At 36.3% G+C, this 25,340-nt stretch overlaps 1 protein-coding gene across 1 annotated transcript in view; it reads right to left on the reverse strand.

The window, feature by feature from the left end:
- Positions 1-25,340, reverse strand: part of PKHD1L1 (PKHD1 like 1) — a 179,809-nt gene that overhangs the window by 139,026 nt on the left and 15,443 nt on the right. The window contains 10 exon segments of the mRNA XM_059874459.1: positions 445-536; positions 2,147-2,415; positions 5,752-5,841; positions 7,773-7,883; positions 9,233-9,303; positions 13,798-13,840; positions 14,963-15,036; positions 15,614-15,667; positions 18,689-18,782; positions 20,031-20,088. Of these exon segments, the coding sequence (XP_059730442.1) occupies positions 445-536; positions 2,147-2,415; positions 5,752-5,841; positions 7,773-7,883; positions 9,233-9,303; positions 13,798-13,840; positions 14,963-15,036; positions 15,614-15,667; positions 18,689-18,782; positions 20,031-20,088 (956 nt within the window).

The raw sequence follows: 25,340 nt of genomic DNA on the forward strand, positions 1-25,340 counted from the left end.
TTTTCTCCAGCAATAGAGAAAATAAGAGCAGAGAACTTGATGGCTGGATTGACTGAAAGGTCCTAGTAAGAAACTGAAGCAGGATTAAGAAAATTTCACAAAATTATAATTTCTGTAACAGGAATAATTTAGATTTTGAATTTCCCTAGTTAGTTGAATGCTAACTAATAAATAGCTAATAATCCCATTCAAAAAGCTCTTCAGGATTCCTAGAAAACAGGGAGGTAAAAAACGTGATATATGCAAAATAGCTGTTACATGGAGAAGTATTCTTGAGAATATAGGAACAAAATGTAACAAAATTACGGAGAATGGCCAATTACAAATTGAACCAATAAATTAGCATCACTTCCACCCATGAAAAAAATTTAAAATGTTTTTATATATAAACTTATGGCTTTTAAATATCACATAACAGTTTAAAGAAAAGAAAACAAATCTTACTCTTTTCCTTCTTGAAGATGAATATCATCTGATCTCTGTGTTGGGTTGGAAAAATAATTGTTGGCATTGGAAGAATGATAGGCAATCCTCACCTTATCCCAAAAAGACAGAGAAGAGGGGAGGAGAGAGAGAACTTATTAATAAGACTTTCAGCATTTATTTATCATTTATTATTTCTCTCAGTCTTAGACCTTTTACGAACAGAAAAACATGAAAATACTTCATATTTTTCTTCTATTATTCATGATGAAAAGGATCTTAAAAAATTATCAAAGCTCACTTCACTCCTGCCAACCTTAATGAATATCAACCATACTATTCCATGAACACACACAGATCATAGCTTTTCCACAATTAGAACTGCAAATGGAAAATTTAAAGACCCATACTGGGAGGAAGGTTGCTTATTGTTAAGTAAAATATTCTTTTTTTCTGCAGAAAACTTTGAGGGACTTAATCCAAATTAGATCATTAAAAAGAGATATGAAAGATGCCAAAGATCACTAAATGCGTCTACACTCTACAAAGAGAAGACTTGAGGCTTCTCAACAGAAATGACTACACTGTCCTTAAAAGAAACATGCTGAAAAACTACTGCAAAATTGGAATTCATGTGTTACAGGCAGGCATTTAAGTCTGGGAGACAACCTTGCCATATATGTAGTGAGTCATTTTGATTTGATCTATCAGTTTCACATTTGTGAAATGGTCCTTCCCTCATAGCTCAGTTGGTAAAGAATCTGCCTGCAACGCAGGAGGCCCCGGTTCAATTCCTGGGTTAGGAAGATCCGCTGGAGAAGGGATAGGCTACCAGCTTCAGTATTCTTGGGCTTCCCTTGTAGCTCAGCTGGTAAAGAATCTGTCTGCAATGTGGGACACCTGGGTTTGATTCCTGGGTTGGGAAGATTCCCCTGGAGAAGGGAAAGGCTACACACTCCAGTATTCTAGCCTGGAGAATTCCATGGACAGTCCATGGGGTCGCAAACCTTGGGGCCTCAAACCATGAGGTCGCAAAGAGTCGGACATGACTGAGCGACTTTCACTTTCACTTCCTAAAGAAATAACATAAAACATGTAATAATGTAATGAACACAAATGTTCAACAGAGTATTATTTGTGATCATAAAATATCAGAAGTTAAAAACGTATCAGTATGTGGAAAGTTACTTAAGTTTAGTAACTCACGCAATAACATACTATTTAGTCATCAAACACTGCATCATAAAAGCTATTTAATAATATGTGAAAAGACTAATACATGATAAAAGTGATTATAAATTTGGTCACAGGATCCTATTTATGTAAAAAATAAAATATAGACAAAGGGAGATAAAAGATTTTAATCTCATGATCAAGTAATAGTGAAACAGATCTAGTAGAACAGTGAAATATGTGTACTCTTCTCCAAATTCCCTATGGGTGATTATAATTCTTTCATAATAAAAATAATCTTTAATTTTAAAGAAAATGTCTATTTTTTTCTTAGTGAAGGAAAATTTAGGTATGGGAAAAACATTTTCTTTTAGACAACAAGTTTTCCATAATGACTTTATGGCTCATATCACATGTGTTAAAATAGTCAAATACCCACCACATAGATTCTTTAGTATATTCATTGGTTTTAGTGTCGAATAAATGGGACACATATAAAGGTTACCATATTGTTTCTATAATACCATGTGGTATGCTGTGGCTTCCCTACCTTATCTTCTGGAAGTCCAGTCTGGCTGAAATAAATGGCATAACGGTCATCACCTTTGATGTAGAATCTATAAACGTCAGATTCTGGAGCCACCAAAAATCCACTGAAACGTGCAACAAATGTGTCTTGTTCCATGGGCCAAACATAGGAAGCTGAATCCACCCAAATGGCACCCAAGTACCCTGGAGTTTTTTCACTGTATTGGAGTATCTCTTCAAGACGTACTGGCCGGCTATTATTCCACACCTCAAGCGTTAGGCCTCTCCCTCCTGAACGTAATAAAGAAGGCTCTCATCAGAATTTTGATGCAGTATCTCAATAACTTTTACTTGGGTAGTGCTTATAGATATTCTATTTCTATTCATATTTTTAGACTATATGTATAAACAGAAGAATTACATATATCTCTACCTGTATCTGTGCCCAGAGGATAGAGTGCTATTAAGACAGTCTACAATTTTATTTATTATTTCATACATCTAAACCTCTGATTCTACATTATATAAAATGAGTCTAATATTATGACTTGTGTAGCTGCTATAGGGATTACATATTATACACACACACACACACACACATGCAAAGTACCTGGTACTCAGTGAATGCCTTACATAAGATAGTAATAATATAATTATTACTTTTGATAAGACTGATGTTGCTTTATGTAGTCAAGACTCAAAACTTCAAGATTCAGACTATTTCATTACAAAACATTCACCCTGATTATTATCTCCAATAAAAGTTACTCATTTAATGGCTCAATGAACACACACTGTTGGCCTTAGGTTTCTGTTAGTACTTTTCTTCTTTTTAACATTACTTTGTGCTCTAGGATTTCATCTCCTTCTTGGACAGAATCAGAGAGAAAACATTCTCATTTAAAGTAAGCTTACACTTGCCAGATTGAGGGCAAGAGGAGAAGGGGGCAACAGAGGATGAGATAGTTGGATGGCATCACTGACTCAATGGACATGAGTTTGAGCAAACTCAGGGAGATAGTGAAGGACAGGAAAGTCTGGCCTGCTGCAGTGCATGGGGTCACAAAGAGTCGGACATGACTTAGTGACTGAACAACAACAACACTTGCCAGTGTTATTTTTTCATAATTATAATGGAGCCATCTCAGTTTTTATTTTTCTTCCTTAAAATACAACACGAGTCAAGTGCAGGTTTTTCTCCAGCAGCTTAGGCTTGGCTGGAGTGTCACAATCTGGAAAATAATGACTGCAACTCTTCCTCTGCAACTCTTCTCTTTGAAGTGCTTGAGCACTTCAAACTTTTTAAGCAACAGTATGCTCTTGTATACACAACTTTCTTTAAAGTAATCAATTATGAATACCAAAATTCTCCTCTTAAACTGGTCATTTAAAAAATATCATTCAAGAGCTTTTTTTGTGGCTCAGTGGTAAAGAATCCACCTGCCAATGCAGGAGACACGGGTTTGATCCCTGACCCAGGATGATCCCACATGCTGCAGAGCAACAGCCCGTGCACCATAACTACTGAGCCTGTGCTCTACAGCCTGGGAGTCACGACTACTGAGACCACAGGCCATGACTACTGAAGCCTACGTGCCCTAGATCCTGTGCTCTGCAACAAGAGAAGCCACGGAAATGAGAAACCTGTGCACTGCAACTAGAGAGCTGCAATGTGGAAGGAAATGGCAACCAGCTCCAGTATTCTTGCCTGGAAAATCTTATGGACAGAGGAGCCTGGTGGGCTACAGCTCATGGGGTCTCAAAGAATTGGACATGACTGAGTGACTAAACCACCACCACCTGCTCGCTGCAACCAGAGAAAAGCCTGCACAGCGATGAAGATCCAACACAACCGTAAATAAATAAATAAAACCATTTTTTAAAATATCATTCAAAACAAAGACATTTAAAAGGTTAATAAACTGAATTTGTTTGGCTTCAAACACCAACCAACAATACAATTATAAACTGATTTCACTGGGGGCACAAGATGAGATACAAAATCCACCTGCACACATGTACAGCATCACGGGGGTCTAGTTTCAGACCTCAAAGCCCTCAGCTGCACTTTCAATGGCCACAGGTGAAAAATCTGGAAAGACTTTTGAGTTCCATTTTTCCCCATTCCCTGTGATCACACCTAAATCATACTAGATAAGGATTTAACCTCTGCCATTTAAGAAGAACTAAAGAGCCTCGTGATGAAAGTGAAAGAGGAGAGTGAAAAAGTTGGCTTAAAACTCAACATTCAGAAAACTAAGATCATGGCATCTAATCCCATCACTTCATGGTAAATAGATGAAACAATGGAAACAGTGAGAGACTTTATTTTTGGGGCTCCAAAATCACTGCAGATGGTGACTGCAGCCATGAAATTAAAAGACGCTTGCTCCTTGGAAGAAAAGCTATGACCAACCTAGACAGCATACTAAAAAGCAAAGACATTACTTTGCCAACAAAGGTCCGTCTAGTCAAAGCTATGGTTTTTCCAGTAGTCATGTGTAGATGTGAGGGTTGGACTATAAAGAAAGCTGAGCCCCAAAGAATTGATGCTTTTGAACTGTGGTGTTGGAGAAGACTCTTGAGAGTCCCTTGGACTGCAAGGAGATCCAACCAGTCCATCCTAAAGGAAATCAGTCTTGAATATTCATTGGAAGGACTGATGCTGAAGCTGAAACTCCAATACTTTTCCCCCCTGATGTAAACAGCTGACTCATTGGAAAAGACCCTGATGCTGGGAAAGATTGAAGGTGGGAGGAGAAGGGGATGACAGAGGATGAGATGGTTGGATGGAATCACTGACTTAAAGGACATGAGTTTGAGCAAGCTCCAGGAGCTGGTGATGGACAGCGAAGCTTGGCATGCTGCGGTCCATGCGGTTGCAAAGAGTCGGACACGACTGAGTGACTGAACTGAACTGATTTATTTTTTCACTAGGAAAAAAGCATTTAAAATGTTTCCATTAGCCTGTACTAACATTTAGTAACAATCTTTGATTTGAAATAAAAGCACCTTCATACTCTACCAAAAGAGCTTTCACAGGGTGTCTGAGAAATTTAGGCCAAGTTTACCTCCACTGGTATAGCCTTGATTCAACTAATTGAATAGAAATATTTCCTAATCCAGAAATAAAAAGAAAAGAAAAACTAGGAAGAAATTTATTATCATTCTCACTACAAATTGTAAAAAGCTCAAATAGTATTTTTTGTTACTATGTTACGGGCTGAATGTTTGGGTCCCCTCAAAACTAAAATGTTGAAACCTAGTGAAACCTAATGCCCAATGTGATGGTATTAGGAGGTGTGGCCTGTGGGGAGTGTTCAGGCCATGGGAGTAGAGCCCTCATGAATGGGATTAGTGTCCTTATGAGAGACCCCACAGAGCACCATACCCCTTCGAATGCCTCATCTATGAGGAACAGGTTCTCATCAGATACCTAATCTGCCAGGGCCATGATCTTGGATTCCTAGCCTCCAGAATCTTGAGAAATCAATGGTGTTTATACGCTACTCAGTCTATGATGTTTTGTTATAGCAGCCTGGACAGACTAAGACACTATAGATATCTGTCAGTAATATTCCTCTTATGCAAATATAGAAATGGTCTTTCTCTCCAATGGTGACTTACCTGGATATATAGTTCTGAGAATATCAGGTTTAGGGGGTGTCTTGCAACATATGCTATTTTCTGTGACATTCAAAATATGACAGGCTTGACCTACAGAGAAGCAAGGGCAGAGCCATTACTACAGAGCTTCAGAATGCAAATCACACCAGCCTAACTTGGAGTGCTTTTTCAATTAGAACCAAGACGCACAAGCAAGAGGCAAAGCTGAAGGGTCTTCATTTCCTTTACATGTTCTCCATCAAAGCTTATCACTCATTAATTGTACTTTAGTTGTACTTCCACAGGGCAACACTTTGCTGGCAAAATCTCACAAATCTGAGTTAGAATATTTCATAATTTCTGAGAAACAAAGTTAAAAGTTTGATAAAATGATGTCACTGTAAACTATTTTATCTGGGTCCAAAGTGAAGACTTATATGTTTTGCTCCCTGGAGAAAAGTTTCGGAATAAATCAGTCATGTTTAAAATTTACAAAAGTAGATGATTCCAGTCTTCTTAGGATAATAGTGGCTTTGTTCAAGTTTTTAAAATAAAAACAAAAAGGATAATAATTTTAAAATAAATTTATAATAATTTATGTCACAGACAGATGGAAACCAAAACAGACAAGGTTTTAAATAAGAACGATTATCGTAATACATAAGCACAAATAGACTTGAGTAAGAGTGTACGTTTTAGACTCCCAAGTGCTCCTCACAGTGCTTCATGAAAGGTCGACCCTCATTAACTATTTATTGACATGGAAATAATCCATGAATACAGAAGTAAGGGAAACGGAGGAAAGCATCTTTACCAGGTTTTGTTTGGTGGCCTGGAAAATGTATACTTCAATACAACCTTTCACTATTTGAATGCTTTGTGGATACAAAGTCACTGAACTATAAAACAGTACATTTTAACAATATTTTAAACCAACTTAACTCATTTTTGTTGGAGCAAAGGAAAGATACAAAAACCAATGATTTTCAAGAAATTATTGAGGATTCAGAATCTCAAATCTGCCGGCACTTAAATGGCAAAGAAATACTATAAAAAAAACTTAACATGTAATCTTTGTATATCAGCTGTATCATAATGTCAGATGTAAAACATACAAATTCAAAATTATGTTCCTGTTTTTAATATTTTAAAAGATAGTAAAACAGAATAATATATTATATGAAATGTTAAAATTTTTTGGCCTATGCAGGTGGCCAGGAAGAATTCATGGGATAGGAAAGATGTCCTATGAATGCTACACAGGATTGCTTTCTGTGAATTTCTTTTCTTGGAATCACATTTTGGCTAGCTCATCAGCAGATGCCTTAAAAGCAGAAATCATCTGAGCAGAAGGCTTGATCAGAAAAATTACATGCCAGGTACTTGGACAGATGTCCTGTTCTTTGTCCATCAAGGTAAGTAAGGTCATTTTAACTCAGTGAGAAGATCCCCATTATACATTCATTCCCAACTTCCCATTTGAGTTGCCTAGCTCCCTACCTTTGAGCAGATCTGAACCAGACATGAAAGTGACGCACATCCAGGGAATCAAGCCCAATGTACATTTTGTGAATCAATTAATGCTTTTTCTAAGGCCAAAACAATCTGTAATTACTGATGTCCAGACAAGACAGAGTATATGACAAAGGGATGAGGAGTCTCCCGAAATGCCATTTTAAATTTCCCTGTAATTATCTAACCCATTAAGAAATAGTAACAGTTCAGAGAGGTAATTTGAAAGTCTATTAAATAGAGGTTATGTGTGTCTTTAGCGTGGCGAGCAATTTGTTGATGGCAGCCATGATGCTGCTGTGCAATGCCCTTCAGTGCTGACCTCAGAGCCCAAATCCTGGTCACATAAGGCTGCAAGGAGCAGTCCTCACTGGAAAATTGCAGTGGGAAAAGCATCAAGCTCCAGGACCAAATGCCCATCTGGAAATACCAGTTCTTAAATTAAGACATTAATTGAGCACAACTACTATTTTTCACAGAAATAATTAAAGGAAGTATTCATTCTTTTATTAAAAAATCATGAAAAATACCTCCAACTAAAACTCGGACTGGGAAATCTGTCTGATCAAAGAACCGTCCACTGATTGTTAGCCAAGTGCTGCCTTGAGTGCTTCCTTGTGAAGGTGAAATCCTAGTAATCTCTGGGATGGGGAGGGGAAGGACAAGAAATAAAATGTCATGAACGTTCCACATAAACGTAAACGTTTGTCTTTTACAAATTTCCCAAATTCCCTAGACATAGCAAATAACACAGCGAAGGTACTGGATTACCAAAGGAATGAAGCAGGTGTTTCGTTCTTTTGTCTCTGATGCAGTCTTGCAAAGAGAACAATAAACATGGCTTTCACACAGACCTGCATCTCCTGGGGACCAAGGGTAAGTGGTAACTGGTACCAAACAGACACTGGTAATGGAAGGATCCAGAGAACAAGGAAAGCCTGGGCTAAGCACAGATGTTTGCTTCCAAAAGAAAACAAGAAAGCAAGAGAACAGCCTCTTCCCTATGCTCTTTAAAAATGAAATCTTTCTTATATTTACAGACCAACATCTTATATTTTTCTCACATACTAATACATTAACTATAACTGGAATGCTTGCAGCTTTGTATATAAGAGTCTTAGGTATACTGGTAAAATAGACCAGTAATGATACATGGTACATTCTTTTTAAAATTTACTCTTATTAGTTCATTCTATCAAAGTTCTATGTATTTTTCCATAGGAGTTTCACATTCAATAAAACAGACTTCTGTAGCCTAGACGGTAAAGAATATGCCTGCAATGCAGGAGACCTGGGTTCCATCCTTGGGTTGGAAAGACCCTTTGGAGAAGGGAATAGCAACCCACTCTGGTACCCTTCCCTGGAGAATCCCATAGACAGAGGAGCCTGGCAGGCGATAGTCCGTGGGATGGCAAAAGTTGGACACAACTAACATTTTCACGTAAGTTTCATAGTATGTTTCCAGAAAAAAACAGGATAGATCATATTTGGCTGATTCCAAGACACATATTTTTTTCATTTTTGAACATCTTTCACGTCTGAATCACCCCAGGCCTGGCACTGAGATCTCTTTAAATTGAGATAAATTATATTCTCCTTGAGGAATTTTTTGGACCACACTGAAAGCATAAATCCCCGAGAGTGCTGGTTTGTGGGTTTAAATTGACAGCAAAGGTTTTTTTTCCTTCCTTGATCAACATCCCAAGTTGAGACGCATGTTTCCCTGCTGTCTCTTTTAGTGAGATAAGTTTATTTCTCAATCAACCTGACACCAGAAATGTAGTTTTTGGCTACAGATCCTGGCTTTTTGTAGATCCTGGCTTAATGTCAGGGCTTCCTAGTACAATCCTTATCTTGGGTGTTTTTTCGTTCTTAGAACTACATAAAATAATACAGTACACTTTACAATCATTGTTGTATTTGATTTGATGAAATAAAGTATATGCACTTCTCTTCCCCTGCCTTCCCCTCACACAGAAAGGTCACATACCTGCATATGTTTGAAACATTGAAATTTTATTGAGAGAAGAAACGAAATATGCCATTTTTTCTGGTAAACTCCTGTTTAAAAAAAAGTAAAAATTCTTGCTTTAAAAATGACCTTAAAAAAATAAAATAAAATAAAATAAAAATGACCTTTATTTTAGGAAATTTTCTTTTACTTCAGTGATAGAAATCATATCAAAATTTACAAAGGACCAACAAAGAACTTTTGAGGAAAATAAAGATGTTCTAGAGCCTGCTTTATTAAATCCACAAATATACCAAACATATTTGCCAGCACTCACTAAACTGCACATTTAAAATATGCACCTTTTATTATATGCAAATAAATAAAGTTCAATAAAGTAAGAATTTGTATTAACATAAAAAATAAACACACAGGAGGACTGCCCTTCATAAAAGTTGGGCTCTATGGATGACCATCTTGGGCTTTCTGTGCTCTTATAACCCATTTCGGAGAAGGCAATGGCAACCCACTCCAGTACTCTTGCCTGGAAAATCCCATGGACGGAGGAGCCTGGTAGGCTGCAGTCCATGGGGTCGCGAAGAGTTGGACACAACTGAGCGACTTCACTTTGACTTTTCACTTTCACGCATTGGAGAAGGAAATGGCAACCCACTCCAGTGTTCTTGCCTGGAGAATCCCAGGGACGGGGGAGCCTGGTGGGTTGCCGTCTATGGGGTCGCACAGAGTCAGACACGACTGAAGCGATGCAGCAGCAGCAGCATAACCCATTTAGTAAACGAGTAACTAAGATCACTGAACTATTATCAGGTATGCTAAAATTTTAAATTTTTTAAGCTTCTAATTAGTATGCTATTTAATTCTTATATCAATCCCATGAGGTAGGTAATACTCAGAGGAATTTTTTCTTAGTCAAGATCAGTGATTTCCCTGGCAATCCAGTGGTTAAGACTCTACCCTTCCAATGCAGGGGGCATGGGTTTGATCCCTGACCAGGGAACCAAAATCCCACATGCCATGCAGCATGGCCAAAAAAAAAAAAAAAAATTAGTTGACATTTATCTTAGTCAAGATCACAAAGACAGTAGCAGAAATGGAATTTGAACCAGGCAGTTTGAGTCCAGAGCCCTGGGTACTACACAGTTCTCCTCTCTAGCCACTAACTTACATGAGATACAAAGTATGAGTGCAAGTTCACAACAGTCCGCCACAGCTAAGTCACCCTTAATAAACACGGAGCCTATTCATGTTTTTGATAGATACGTACTTGGACTTCCATAGCCTAAAGGGCTAGGGATGGAAAGAATATGACCCTAAAACTGAATGCTTTCTCTTAGTTACCTCCATTAAATTCATAATTAGAAAGGTTAAAATATTCTAACGTTATCTAAGACTCCAAACTCATTCATCATAATTAGAGCACAATGAACCGGAATCTATAAGGATAACGGAAACCTTGTGGTGGAGAGCAGCAATCAACTCCCTGTGAATCAAACACAGGCATTATAATGTGCATCTGCAAAGCTAGAGAGTCCCTGAAAACATGCTATGCTAACTTAGCTATTTAAGAAGTTCACACTGGATTTTAAATGTTTATATTATATGAAGCCAGTTCCAACAATGTCTGTGGTCAGATCCTGTCTCTGAAAAATTAAGTCTGCTTTTTAAGCTGGTGGGGAAATTGCCTCCTGAAATAAAATTTGAATGTAATTTATTTGGTATGACACTGAGGTGATTTTCACTAATTCACTGATAATAACTAGGCATTTCTCAATTAAGAGAGTCTCATCTAAACCTTATCAGTTTGGAACAGCTGTTGTTTGACTTGGGGTAATAGAAGAGGGAAGGTTGCCCATTAAAAGAAATAGAGAATGCATACAATATTGTAAATCAACTATACTTCAACAAATTTTCTTTTTAAAAGTAATACAAAATAGATGTCACATGGTCTCCAATTGGTTCATCTGATATTCAGCAATGCTCCAGAAATTTGTAAAATATTGATTTTATTAATTATAAAATGATGACATTTTAAAAATGCCATGTAATCTTAAAACTAGATTTTTAAGTAGTAAATATCATGTTTTTAACAATCACCTTAAATTCTTAAGACTGTTTTATATAGAAATACAATTTCTTAAACTCTGAGACCCTAAAACAAAAGGAAATCCATTGGCTTAAAAAAGGAAACAATGATTATAAGTCAAGATCACAGAATTTTATGCAATAAATTTTATGCAATAACAATTGTATGCAATATTTTTGCCTACATATGCACAAATTTTCTAATTTGGGGGGTATGTTAATGCTGCATATTGACTTATGTATACCTATCAATCACAATCAAGCTCAATCACTCAAACCTTCTATTTTTGGATAATTATTTCTCTGAGAGAGATATGATGAATTTGGCAATTAGCACCTCTCATTCAGACTTGGAACTAAGAATTCACTTTTCTCACCTTAGGAAGAATGACATTGAGAGCATAAAGGAACCATATATAGTTCACAAAATCATTTAAAACTCCATATCATTGCTTCTAACACGTTTTGCTAATATTTCAATAAAATCCTATTGTCTGATCTTATCAAGTTATATCTAAGTAGGCCATGTCCTTACAGAAAATCACAGTTAAGTTATGGGACAAGTCACTGTCCCTTGTAAATCATAAAGGTAAATCTTAGCACTGTTTACATATCACCCACTCCGGCTTTATCTTGAATTATAAAATTCTTCACGATTTTAGTGCAGTGTATTTTATTCTATAATAAAGTGTCCGGTGGTTAGGACTTGGCACTTTAAGTAATTCCCTGATGGTGATCCAGTGGTTACGACTTGACACTTTCACTGCTGGAGCCTGGGTTCAATCCCTGGTTGGGGAACTAAGATTCCACAAGCCATGAGTCATGGTCCAAAACAAATAATAACAAAAACTTGTAAAAAAGAAAAAATACAGTCCCTGGGCTTTGGGAACCCACAAGTTTTTAAAAAGTGTGCCTCAATTTCTTCAGCTGAAAAATGGTACTAATAGTACACATTCCATAAGGTTGTTTTGATACTCATTAATGGCTTAAAATAGGGCAGGTACACAGTAAGTCTCAAATTTAAGTATTATGGTTATTATTATCATAAATAATTTTAAAAATAACTAATTAAAAAAAATGTCCAGCCCACGTTTATAACTTGGCAATAAATCTACTGACTTTAGGTGTCTAGAACTAGCTCATCTGTAAATACAGTGATAATGGATTTAGTTTCACCAACCCAACTGCATTTCCATACATGCAGGGACCAAATCTCATCCTTCTCTTACAGCCTGTAAACAATGAACAGGAATAACATCTGCTTTGATTATAATATTGCCACTCTTTCCAAACTTCTAATCACTGAGTCTCTCTTCAGAGACAAAAAAATAAACAATTTTTCATCATCGGTCTACTACAACTATATTAGTATTGGATGGCTAAATGATGTGACTTATTTGGATTTCAATCAACCAGTTCACTTTCCAAATGGGAGATGCTATGACATTTTGGGAAGAACAATTTAGGTTTGGCACATCATGGTCCTGCCCATAAAAGGCAAGCAGCATGCTCCAGTGACTGGGAGGGCCAACGAATGCCCCACACACACCTTTGTGAATGCTCCAGGAGTGGGGTAATCCCCCCACGGTAGAGAATCCTGGGTCAGGGCGTTAAACAGTGATGAGATGTGGTTCTTTGACTGAGACCCTCCATCGGTCATGACAAAGCATGGGGAAGAAAGGCTTAGGTCCTGGAGTCAGACTGCATGGGTTCACATTCTAGTTCTGTTTCCTACCAGCTGAATATTCCTAGGCAAATAATTTAATGTTCCTAAGTGTTGCTTTCCCAGTGTGCAATATGGGATAGATGAAAACATCCAATTTATAGGTTCTCTGGGAGTATTAAGCTAGATAATATGTGTAAAGTGCTTAATGCCATGCCTGCCACTAAAGGTTCTTTATTATATCTATAAGACTTGCAACATGTGCTGAGATTTGCATATTCTCGTATTTCTATAAGTATGTGATGGTCTTTCTGACTGAAATTAGGATATCTGGAAATAAGTTCTAGTTTTACTAGAAATCATAAATATAAGTTATTAATATTGGTATTAGAATGAACAATTAAAAGCTGTAGCTACCATCTTTCACAATTCTATTTGTCTTGATACTTCAGGAGAAAATCATTATCAGGTAATATTAATCATGAAGCTTTATTTATTCCTACATTCAAAAAAATTTAATTAGTTATCAAAACAACTTTATAAACAAGAAGGGCTAAGAACATAAAATCACACTTTTTCATATCACAATCAAATATTTTTATTTACTGTTTTAAGTAATGCTAGATTTCCCAGCAACTGAAAGGCCATGTCTGAGACACAAATTACTAGTGAACAGGAGTTACAGACTCCTTAAATGTTAATTTGGGTAAAGTGATTAATTTTTTGAAAGTAATTAAGTTTTTAATCTAGCGATATATAGCACAAAGTAAATATACACTTTTATTTTATTTTCCCAGTTGAATCAATTATGAAAATTATTATTTACAAAATGATCTACCTTCCATAATCACTATCCAAGATGAAGCTGACATTGTGATGACCTGGAATTAATTAAAATACACAATCAATTAAATTCTCAATCACAGGAGAATAATAACTATATATTATAAAGCTGATTTAAAAGCAAGGAAAATTAACACCGTAATTATGCAACCATCTACTAATCCTCAAAGAAATGAAAACGAAATATCTTAAAGAAACACCTACTACTTTAAGATATACAAATAAGATGTCTCAACGTTGTAACCAGGAAAACCTCACAAAGTATAATAATGAATGAAGAATAAAAGAACATATATGTAATCATATTGCCCTCAATTTTCTTTCATTCATTTAACAGCTACTTAATTGGGTCAGTGACGGGTTGAGAGGTGCAGGGTGAGCACACTGTCAAACGGAGGATATAGTCAGTCAAAAGCAACGACACAGAGAACTAAGTACTGTGATAAAGCTATCAAGGAAAAGGAGAACGAACTTCGAGAATGTAAAGCTGGGGATCAGGCTTTTTCAAAGACATGACATTTTATTTGAAACTTTCAGGACCGGGAACTTGCAAAGGCTGTGAAGCAGAAGGAATGTGTATATGTGTGTGTGTGTGTGTGTGTGTGTGTATGTGTGCACGCACGTGTGTTAGTCGTTCAGTCGTGTCCGCATAGACTGTAGCCCTCTAGGCTCCTCTGTCCATGGAATTCTCCAGGCAAGAATACTGGAGTGGGTTGCCATTCTCTTCTCCAGGGGATCTTCCCAACTCAGGGATTGAACCTGGATCTCCCGAGTTTCAGGTGGATTCTTTACTGTCTGAGCCACCAGAGAAGCCCGAGGCAGAAGGAATAAAGCTCATTAACTAAAATGCTTATGATTCTGAAGTACATAGAGCAAGGAATAAAAATCAGAGTAAAATTAAAGCTACAGGTAAACAGCTAAATTAGTAATGGAAACATTTAAATGACAGAAGAAATGGAAAAAAAGATACTTGAAGACACTTCAGTGTAAATCTTAGAAAAAGGTTTTTCATACATGCTTACGTGATGCTGAAAAAAAAGCCAGGAAGTGCTAATTTTTAAAAAAGGGATGAGGCTACAGGAGCAGTCTAAGAGAATACCAAACAAGGAAATACAGTCAGGCATTTCTGAAAACTATGATAAATGATGGTCAACACTTACCAATGTAAGTTCCACTCATCTTACAAACCATAGAACCCATGTCTCCATTTGGATGATCTAGTTTTAGACCATACCTAATAAAATATGCATTTTAATTTCAAAGTTTACATTGACATTGAAGTTTTAAAATATTGTGTTTCCCTCAAAAAATCTTATGAATTTCAGAATATGTATCAGGACAGAAACTGTTGCTACAACAAAGATTTTTGTAAAATAAAAATATTTCCCAATCTTAGCTGAAGTTATTTGAATAAATATTTCCCAATATTAGCTGAAGCTATTTGAATAAATATTTCCCAGTCTTTGTTGAAGTTATTTAAAAATTAAATATTTTGTCATTAATTTGGTCATCCCCATTGATATTCCTTTTAAAGAATTCAAAACACTACCAAGTGAAACAATTATTTGATAAAGGTATTTCTCAAAACACTTTATTCAAAATAATTTAAACAGTTCATATCATAATACACTGGAGATAGTGGAGATCAGGTTACATCTAACTATATCAATGACTGATAAATTACCATATCAAATATTACAATTTATACTGTGTTATAAAGCATTTGGATATGCACTATTGCTAGAAATTACTATTTAAATCTAGTATATCTACTATTTATTTTTCTAAAGAAAATTATTTGAATTACTTACAAATTATCAGATTGTGATATGAGAAGCTCACAGGGCATTCCTCCAATATAAACCCTGTATAAATATTTTATTGGAAAAGATCAAATTGTGTTTAATATATTGTTTCAAAATGCTCTCCTCCCACCAAGCTTACTGCCACCTTATTTTTTTTTTCTCCCAATCACTTAATAGTATCCATCATTCATTCAACAAACATCTACTGACCACTTATTATGTTACAGTTTTTGCTCTAGATGCTGGAGCACATCAGTGAGCCAAGATCTCTGCCGTTATAGGGCTGACAATCTAACTGGGGAAGAATGACAATAAACATGATAATCATAACATATTTGGTGTGTTATAAAGTGATGAATACTATAGGGATAGCAAATGTAGATAACGGGGACTCTTCCATCTGAAGTTCAATTAATTCCAATACAAAACATAATTTTGTAGTTAAGTTTCATATGAGTTAAACAAGGCTCACGTCTCACAAAATAATTGGGATGAAAAGAATGTCTAATAGGATCAGTGCCAATGAAATGGGAACAAGAAGCTGAGAAGGATTAGAAGCCGAGAGGAAAATCTGCCTTCACATTTCTTTCCCCAGCTGACTAGACTGACCTATTACTTTAAGGCTGATAGAACCCAGTGATACTGGAGGCTTGTAGGTAACTGACAGCTATCAGATTCTTTGCAACACCAGACTAAATCCCCAGCTTCTGGGACAGCAAATCCAGATACAAAATAAGGCCAGATACAAGCCTGAATTACTAGCATATCTCCTAGCAGAGAACTTTGAACTTTTTAACATACTTTTCATACAAATTCTTTCATTTGATCAATACATTAGGTTATAAAGAATAAACTGAATTACTATACCTATTACAGAGATGTATGAGTTCATATTCTCTTTCTAACCTTTTGCTTCAGGCAAATAAACAACAAACTTAGCAGCCAGCATTTACAGCATTACTACATTAAGTCCTGGCAACTTATGTGTTAGTACTTACACATTAGTAACTAATATCCTTCCATTTTACAGGTGAAGAGACTGAGCCAGGGAGGCTAAGTAGCTTGCCCAAGCCTGCAGCCAGGAAGGGGTAGAGCAGGAATTCAAACCTAGAAAGCTCTGCTCCAGTGTACATTCTTAACCATACCCTGTAATTCCTACAGTGGTGTGGGTTTGCCTCTCTCTGGTAATATTACCCTATTTGCCCTTAAATACATATATTTATTATTTTTTTTCCCTCACTTTAAGACCAAAAGCTCCTTTAGTAGGCACTAGGTCCTTGAGTCATTTGCATGTCCTCTATCATTTGTACCTGGTCTGAATGTGGAGATTTGGCCAAACTGACACAGCTTGTGAGAAGCAGAAGCAGTTTCGGTGCTTGGTCTCCTGACTTCCTGTCAAGACTCAGCCCATTCACTGCTCCCACTTACAAAATTCAGGCACAACAGAGTGCCTTGAGGGCTCCAGTGTCAAAATGAATGTGATAGAAATGAGATAAAAGCAGTTCTAAAACTTTTGCCTATAGTTCAATGTGTGATTTTTTTTCTACATTTATATATATTAATAGTATCTCAGGGTTACCAGAGTATAGGGGCTGGGCAGCCTGCTCTGTGGTCTCTTCTTATTGTGATTCTGTGATTTCATGAAATAATTTCTATCCATTCCTTTGTATTAAAGAGAAGTAAATTTCAACTACAGAGAAGGAAAAAAGGAATCACTTGAAAGTTAAATTTTCTATTTCCTGGCATCATTAGGGAAAGGATGACTTAGAAAATCTGCTTTTAGAATTGAGATATAAAACATTCATAATACTCAACTATACAGAAATAGACAAAATACTTATACTAAACAGTCCATATAAAATGTTAAATATTTGTTTATTTTAGTAGTCCTTTTATTTTATATAAGGAATCAATAAAAATATTTCTAGAATAATAGATTCATGCAAATGTGATTTAATTGAGAGCTCTGCCCCATAGAATGCCAGACAAATCATCTTTATTTCATTTAGCAAAACCTTTCAAATTGCATGTTTTATAAAATTATATATATGTACATATATGTGTGCTGAATATTAATTTATTCATTTGCCCATTTTATACATGTATTCAATAAGCATGAAGTATCTTGGAAACTATGATTTGATTCTGTGTGAATTTTTTTCTATGTTTATATATAGTATCTCAGGGTTACCAGAATATAGAGGCTGGGTAGCCTGATCTCTGAAGTCTTGTCTGACTGTGATTTTTGATTTCAAGAAATAATTTCTATCCATTCCTTTGTATTAAAGAGAAGTAAATTTCAACTACAGAGGAAATGAGCAAGGCTTCCGGTCTTTTAAGGCAGGACCGAGATAACCCCACCAACGCTGCAGAAAGTTATATAACTCTAGCGACATTGCTATTTCCTGCCCAAAGTGTGGACAGTACTTTTGATAACCAGCAATGTTACCATCTGGTACACAATTAGAACATGGAGGAATTAGGATTCAAATCCTGGCCTGTTAATACATTATTGACTTTTTTCAGTTTCAGCTCTCCCCTAATACACCATGTGCAGTAGAAAAAGTGCCAAAATGCCTGTTGGGAAACTTGGGTTCTCCTCCTGACCTTTACTAACTCATGGACCTCCAGGCTTCAAAGGTTTTGTTTTGTTTTGTTTTTTCTTTAATATGTACAAAATGAGGCAGCTCGATAAAGTAATAAAGTTCTCCAGTAATGAAGTTCTGCGATTTCAGCTCAATTACTATTAGACTTCTTCCATGTACCTCCTATGAATAAAGTCCATCATAGAAAAATAAGCAGTTTTGTCAGACCAAAAGAGAAAAGTATATTGGCCATGGTTTCTCCTTTTTTTAGCTTTTTATTTTGTATTGGAATATAGCTGATTAACAATGATGGCCATTGTTTCTATGTCAATGAACTATGCAACAGTCTATTTTTCCTTGCATAATATGGCTGGAAAATACTGGGAATCTCATCACATTGTAGTGATTTTTAATATCATTGGACCCATTATTCATGGGCTATCACATCTCATCTATGAGTTATAAGAATATTTTTGTTGCCACATCAAAAACTTACCTCAAAATCCTCACATTTTTCCCATTAGAGCTTAGTGCCGTATTACTTCCATAGACATCAGTGAAGGTCCTGCCTCGGATTGTTATTAGTGTACCTAAAAGCAAATAGAAAAAAAACTCAGTGCAAGATCATCTATCTATATATCCATACATTTAATATTAAAACTTTACAGATTATCCCAATAAAACCAGCATTCAGACACTTATATCTTGTGTTCATTGTATCATTTAGAACTGCTCTGAAAGTTCTAATAAAAAAATAAATCATAAATAAATATGTATAGTATTAAAGAGGTATCTATAAGTATTTATAGCTTAAGAGGTGTTTCGTGGAAGATAGGATGAATTATTCAATAAATATTGCTTGGGTCATGAGTGATTTATTTGAGAAAATGTAAATAAGATCCCTACTTTATACCAAAAAATGAAGTAAATTCTAGGTGAAATAAAAATTAAATATAAATAATAAAACCACAAAAACTCTTGCAAAATAAGCAAAGATTTATGTAGTAAATTTATTTAGTATTTATATAGTCAGGATAGTGGGATCCTGACTATAAAATGAAGGGAGCATAAAATGAAGGGAGAAATAACAAAAGTTAAGATCTATAGATTTAATAATAAAAATTAAGTGAGGACAGAAACATCATTGATATATTTAAAAAGCAAATAATAAATTAAAAAATATTTCCCATCAGTAAGATATATATATGACATACAGTCTTAAGATACAAATAATTCTTGTAACTTAATATGGAAATAAACGACTAGCCTTAAATTATCAAAGAGATGAATTGGTAATTCATGAAAAGAAGAAATAAAAAACTTTAATAAATACAAAATTAATTACATAAATCAAAGAAGTGGAAAAATTCAGGACAAAATCTACAATACTTTTCACATAAATTCTTTTTATAAAAAAGGAAAAGGAGAAGAGCCCTTCTGCCTCCCAGTAACCAATGTCCACTGAGCTTGGAGGAGGTGAAGCCAGGGTCAGCCCCCTAGGGACTGTGTAGGAGTACATTTTTCACATAAATTCTTGAAAATACAAGAGTACCTAGAATTGTCAAGGTTTAAAAAGAAGGACATTCTCACATTTTCCTGTTGGAATTACAAGCTGATACAACTATAGTTATTATAAAAAACACTGGAAGCCAACTAACATTCAATATAGGGAAAGTTTAATATATTATAATAGATTCAGATGCAGCTATTAAAAAGCATTAAACAATATTTTATAATCAGAAAATGCTATTTATAAATTTTTAGGTATCATATATTTTACATACTAAAAATTAATTACTATAAACCAAAAAAGATATTTTGGTTGTTATATAACAGACCTGGAGTTCCAGATAAAGGTGTGATGCTCCTTATTGTTGGGGTTCTGAAACTTTTTGCCTGCAAAATAATACTGTTGATAAGCAATCTTATCTCTATCTTATTCCTAGCTTTATAAAATATCTCTGCTTCTTTCATTATTTTATATTTGAACAACAGCCATAATATGAGTATGAAAATATTCTTTTTTATACATAAGAAATAGAGTTTAGATAATTATTGATTATTCCAAATTTTTTTCCCTGTCCCTAAAAATCATCTTTCATTTCAAAGTGTTTCTTTTTGAAGGTTTAAAATTCAATCACTCTTTGTCATCAGTATAAGCCAAACCACAGTAATAAAGCTGTCAAGTAAAGACTTTTAAGAATTTGGTGGAATAAAATTAAATAAAGCCTACATGGGTTTTCACCCTTTATGGGTTACACTCATAAAGAAAAAATAGCAAAGCATTTTTCAAAAACATAGAAGCAAAATTTGGGAAGAGTTCATCAAAATAAGTTTTAGTAACTAAGCTAATGATAACTCCAGAGTTACACAAAAAATACTTAGACCACCACCTGACACATTAGTAAAATCAACATTTTATTAATCATTGGTTATTATTAGTCAATCAAGTAAACATATGCCAACTTCGTTTGAAAAGAAAAAAATGAGAAATAATTACCACAAAAGGGAAATATACTATAATTGAAAAACAAAATTCTGAATTTTGTAAATTCAGGTAAAAAGCAGAACTGATGGACAGATTAAGATTCCTCAATGACTGGGATACGTGCAGATCAAAACCCACACCTAGAAACAAACAATACAGGAGAAAACAAGCTAGAAATAGATCAAGAAGAGTCCATCTACAGAAAGAAAAGGGTGCTTCAGAAAATGGAAGAGGACAGGAACATGGGCAGGAGTTAAAGGAATAACTGAAGTTTTTGGAGGAGGAATAATGCTGGTGGAGAAAAGGATGACCTCTGCATGGATACAAAAACTACACTAGCAAAAAAACTTAACACGAAGTTGACTCTCGGTGAATGGCAGCTGTCCCCCTCCCCACTCCTTCTCATTCAGGAACAACCTAAAAGAAAGATGCTCAGGTACTTGAAGTAAAAGGACAGATTTTTTTTTTTTAAGACTGCCAATAAGAGAGATAAATTTTGAAATTTGAGGCTAAGGATGACTTTGGACTCATTCTTTCACACTTTAGAAACGCTTAATGGAGAATCAATGTAAAGGTAGTAGGATGTAAAACACCCAGTCAAAATACTACTTTTAAAATTTTTTTATTTTGGGCAAAATACCACTTTTAGAGGTAGAATAATAGAGAAGGTGGAGGAAGAGAAGCTATAGGAACTGCCAAATTGTGGGCAAATCAATCTAAGTCAAAGTATACTCACATAAATTATATCTGTGGTAAAAAATAATTGAAGAATGCATATTAAACAACAGATTAGTTACTATTATAATTTGAGGAGACAGATCAGAAACAGATTTTCAATACACCACCAGCAAAGGATCAGTGAAGACGGCAGATAAAATTATTTCATAGAAAACAGAAAAAGAAGGTAAAAGATTCTGAAAATTAAGAATAATTAACCTGAAATACAACAGCAGTCAAGGATAATGATTTATCATGATAAATGAATATCATGAAAGTGACAAAATTAAAAAATAGTATGAGAATTAGATCCTACAAATGTGTAACAGTGTAAAGGGTTTTAAAAAACTCAATGAAAGTGTGCAAATGTTATTGGTTCTCAGTAAGAACAAAAAGTAAGAGTGAGCACTTCAGTTCAGTTCAGTCACTCAGTCGTGTTCAACTCTTTGTGACCCCATGGACTGCAGCAAACTGGACTTCCCTGTCCATCACCAACTCCCAGAGTTTACTTAAACTCATGTCCACTGAGTGGGTGATGCCATCCAACCATCTCATCCTCTGTCGTCCCCTTCTCCTCCTGCCTTCAATCTTTCCCAGCATCAGGGTCTTTCTAAATGAGTCACTTCGCATGAGATGGCCAAAATGTTGGAGCTCCTTCAGCTTCAGCATCATCCTTCCAATGAATGGTCAGGACTGATTTCCTTTAGGATGGACTGGTTGGATCTCCATGCTGTCCAAGGGACTCTCAAGAGTCATCTCCAACACCACAGTTCAAAAGCATCAATTCTTTGGCACTCAGCTTTCTTTATAGTCCAACTCTCACATCCATACATGACTACTGGAAAAACCATAGCTTTGACTTGACAGACCTTTGTTGGCAAAGTAACGTCTCTGGTTTTTAATATGCTGTCTAGGTTGGTCATAACTTTTCTTCCAAGGAGCAAGCGTCTTTTAATTTCATGGCTGCAGTCCCCATCTGCAGTGATTTTAGAGACCAAAAAAATTAAGTTTCTCACCGTTTCCATTGTCTCCCCATCTATTTGCCACGGGGGAAGTGATGGGACCAGATGTCATGATCTTAGTTTTCTGAATGTTGAGTTTTAAGCCAACTTTTTCACTCCTCTTTCACTTTCATCAAGAGGCTCCTTAGTTCTTCATTTTCTGCCACAAGTGTGGTGTCATCTGCATATCTGAGGTTATTGACATTTCTCCTTGATTCCAGCTTGTGCTTCATCCAGTCCAGCATTTCTCATGATGTATTCTGCATATAAGCTAAATAAGCAGAGTGACCATATACAGCCTTGATGTACTCCTTTCCAAATTTGGAACCAGTCTGTTGTTCCATACCCAGTTCTAACTGTTGCTTCTTGACCTGCATACAAATTTCTCAAGAGGCAGGTCAGGTGGTCTGGTATTGCCATCTCTTTCAGAATTTTCCACAGTTTGTTGTGATCCACACAGTCAAAGGTTTTGGCATAGTCAATAAAGCAGAAGTAGATGTTTTTCTGGAACTCTCTCGCTTTTTCAGTGATCCAACGGATGTTGGCAATTTGATCTCTGGTTCCTCTGCCTTTTCTAAATCCAGCTTGAACACCTGGAAGTTCACAGTTCACATATTGTTGAATTCTGGCCTGGAGAATTTTGAGCATTACTTTGCTAGCGGGTGAGATGAGTACAACTGTGCGATAGTTTGAGCATTCTTTGGCGTTGCCTTTCTTTGGGATTGGAATGAAAACTGACCTCTTCCAGTCCTGTGGCCACTGCTGACTTTCCCAAATTTGCTGGCATATTGACTGCAGCATTTTCACAGCATCATCTTTCAGGATTTCAAATAGCTCAATTGGAATCCCATCGCCTTCTCTAGCTTTGTTCGTAGTGATGCTTCCTAAGGCCCACTTGACTTCGCATTCCAGGATGTCTGACTCTAGGTGAGTCATCACACCACTGTGGTTATCTGGGTCGTGAAGATCTTTTCTGTATAGTTTTTCTGTGTATTCTTGTCACCTCTTCCTAATATCTTCTGCTTCTGTTAGGTCCATACCATTTCTGTCCTTTATTGAGCCCATCTTTGCATGAAATGTTCCCTTGGTATCTCTAATTTTCTTGAAGAGATCTCTAGTCTTTCCCATTCTGTTGTTTTCCTCTATTTCTTAGCATTGATCACTGAGGAAGATTTTCTTATCTCCCTTTGCTATTCTTTGGAACTCTGCATTCAAATGGGTATATCTTTCCTTTTCTCCTTTGCCTTTCACTTCTCTTCTTTTCACAGCTATTTGTAAGGCCTCCCCAGACAGCCATTTTGCTTTTTTGCAATTCTTTTCCATGGGAATGGTCTTGATCCCTGTCTCCTGGACAATGTCACAAACCTCATTCCATAGTTCATCAGGCACTCTATCTATCAGATCTAGGCCCTTAAATCTCTTTCTCACTTCCACTGTATAATCATAAGGGATTTGATTTAGGTCATTCCTGAATGATCTAATGGTTTTCCCTACTTTCTTCAATTTAAGTCTGAATTTGGCAATAAGGAGTTCATGGTCTGAGCCACAGTCAGCTCCTGGTCTTGTTTTTGCTGACTGTATAGAGCTTCTTTGGCTGCAAAGAATATAATCAGTCTGATTTCGGTGTTGACCATCTGGTGATGTCCATGTGTAGAGTCTTCTCTTGTGTTGTTGGAAGAGGGTGTTTGCTATGACCAGTGCGTTCTCTTGGCAAAACTCTATTAGCCTTTGCCCTGCTTCATTCCGTATTCCAAGGCCAAATTTGCCTGTTATTCCTGGTATTTCTTGACTTCCTACTTTCACATTCCAGTCTCCTATAATGAAAAAGACATCTTTAGGAGGTGTTAGTTCTAGAAGGTCTTGTAGGTCTTCATAGAACCATTCAACTTCAGCTTCTTCAGCGTTACTGGTTGGGGCATAGACTTGGATTACTGTGATATTGAATGGTTTGCCTTGGAGGTGAACAGAGATCATTCTGTCATTTTTGAGACTGTATCCAAGTACTGCATTTCGGACTCTTCTGTTGACTATGATGGCCACTCCATTTTTTCTAAGGGATTCTTGCCCACAGTAGTAGATATAATGGGCATCTGAATTAAATTCACCCATTCCAGTCCATTTTATTTGCTGATTTCTAAAATGTCAATTGTCATTCTTGCCAACTCCTGTTTGACCACTTTCAATTTGCCTTGATTCATGGACCTAACATTCCAGGTTCCTATGCAATACTGCTTTTTACAGCATCAGATTTTATTTCCATCACGAGTCATATCCACAGCTGGGTGTTCTTTTTGCTTTGGCTTCATCTCTTCATTCTTCCTCTAGTTTTTTGTCCACTGATCTCCAGTAGCATGTTGGGCACCTACCGACCTGGGGAGTTCATCTTTCAGTGTCCTATCTTTTTGCCTTTTCATACTGTTCATGGGATCCACAAAGCAAGAATACTAAAGTGGTTTGTCATTCACTTCTCCAGTGAACCACATTTTGTCAGAACTCTCCACCTATGACCTGTCCATCTTGGGTGGCCCTATATGGCATGGCATATGAGCCATAGAGACTTAGAGACTTTTAAAGCAACTGGACATTGCTGTCACATTTTTATTGTATTTTACATGATACTGAGCCATGTTATGATGTTATGAATATTGATCTAAAAGATTGTGTGTGTGTGTATGTTTCTGACTCTTTGCAACACCATGGACTGTAGCCCTACAGGCTCCTCTGTCCATGTGATTCTCCAGGCAAGAACACTGGAGTGAGTTGCCATTTACTACTCCAGGGGATCTTCACGAACTGCGCCAGGCATCAAACCTGCATATCCTGTGTCTCCTGCACTGGTAGGCAGAGTCTTTATCCCTGCGCCACCTGGGAAGCAACTAAAAACTGGGGCACATCTAACTAGAGGAGCAGTGGGAGGATAAGTGTGTTGGACGTGGGAAGCG

This window comes from Bos taurus, chromosome 14, assembly GCF_002263795.3.
Source record: "Bos taurus isolate L1 Dominette 01449 registration number 42190680 breed Hereford chromosome 14, ARS-UCD2.0, whole genome shotgun sequence".
In the NCBI taxonomy this organism is placed as follows: Eukaryota; Metazoa; Chordata; class Mammalia; order Artiodactyla; family Bovidae; genus Bos; species Bos taurus.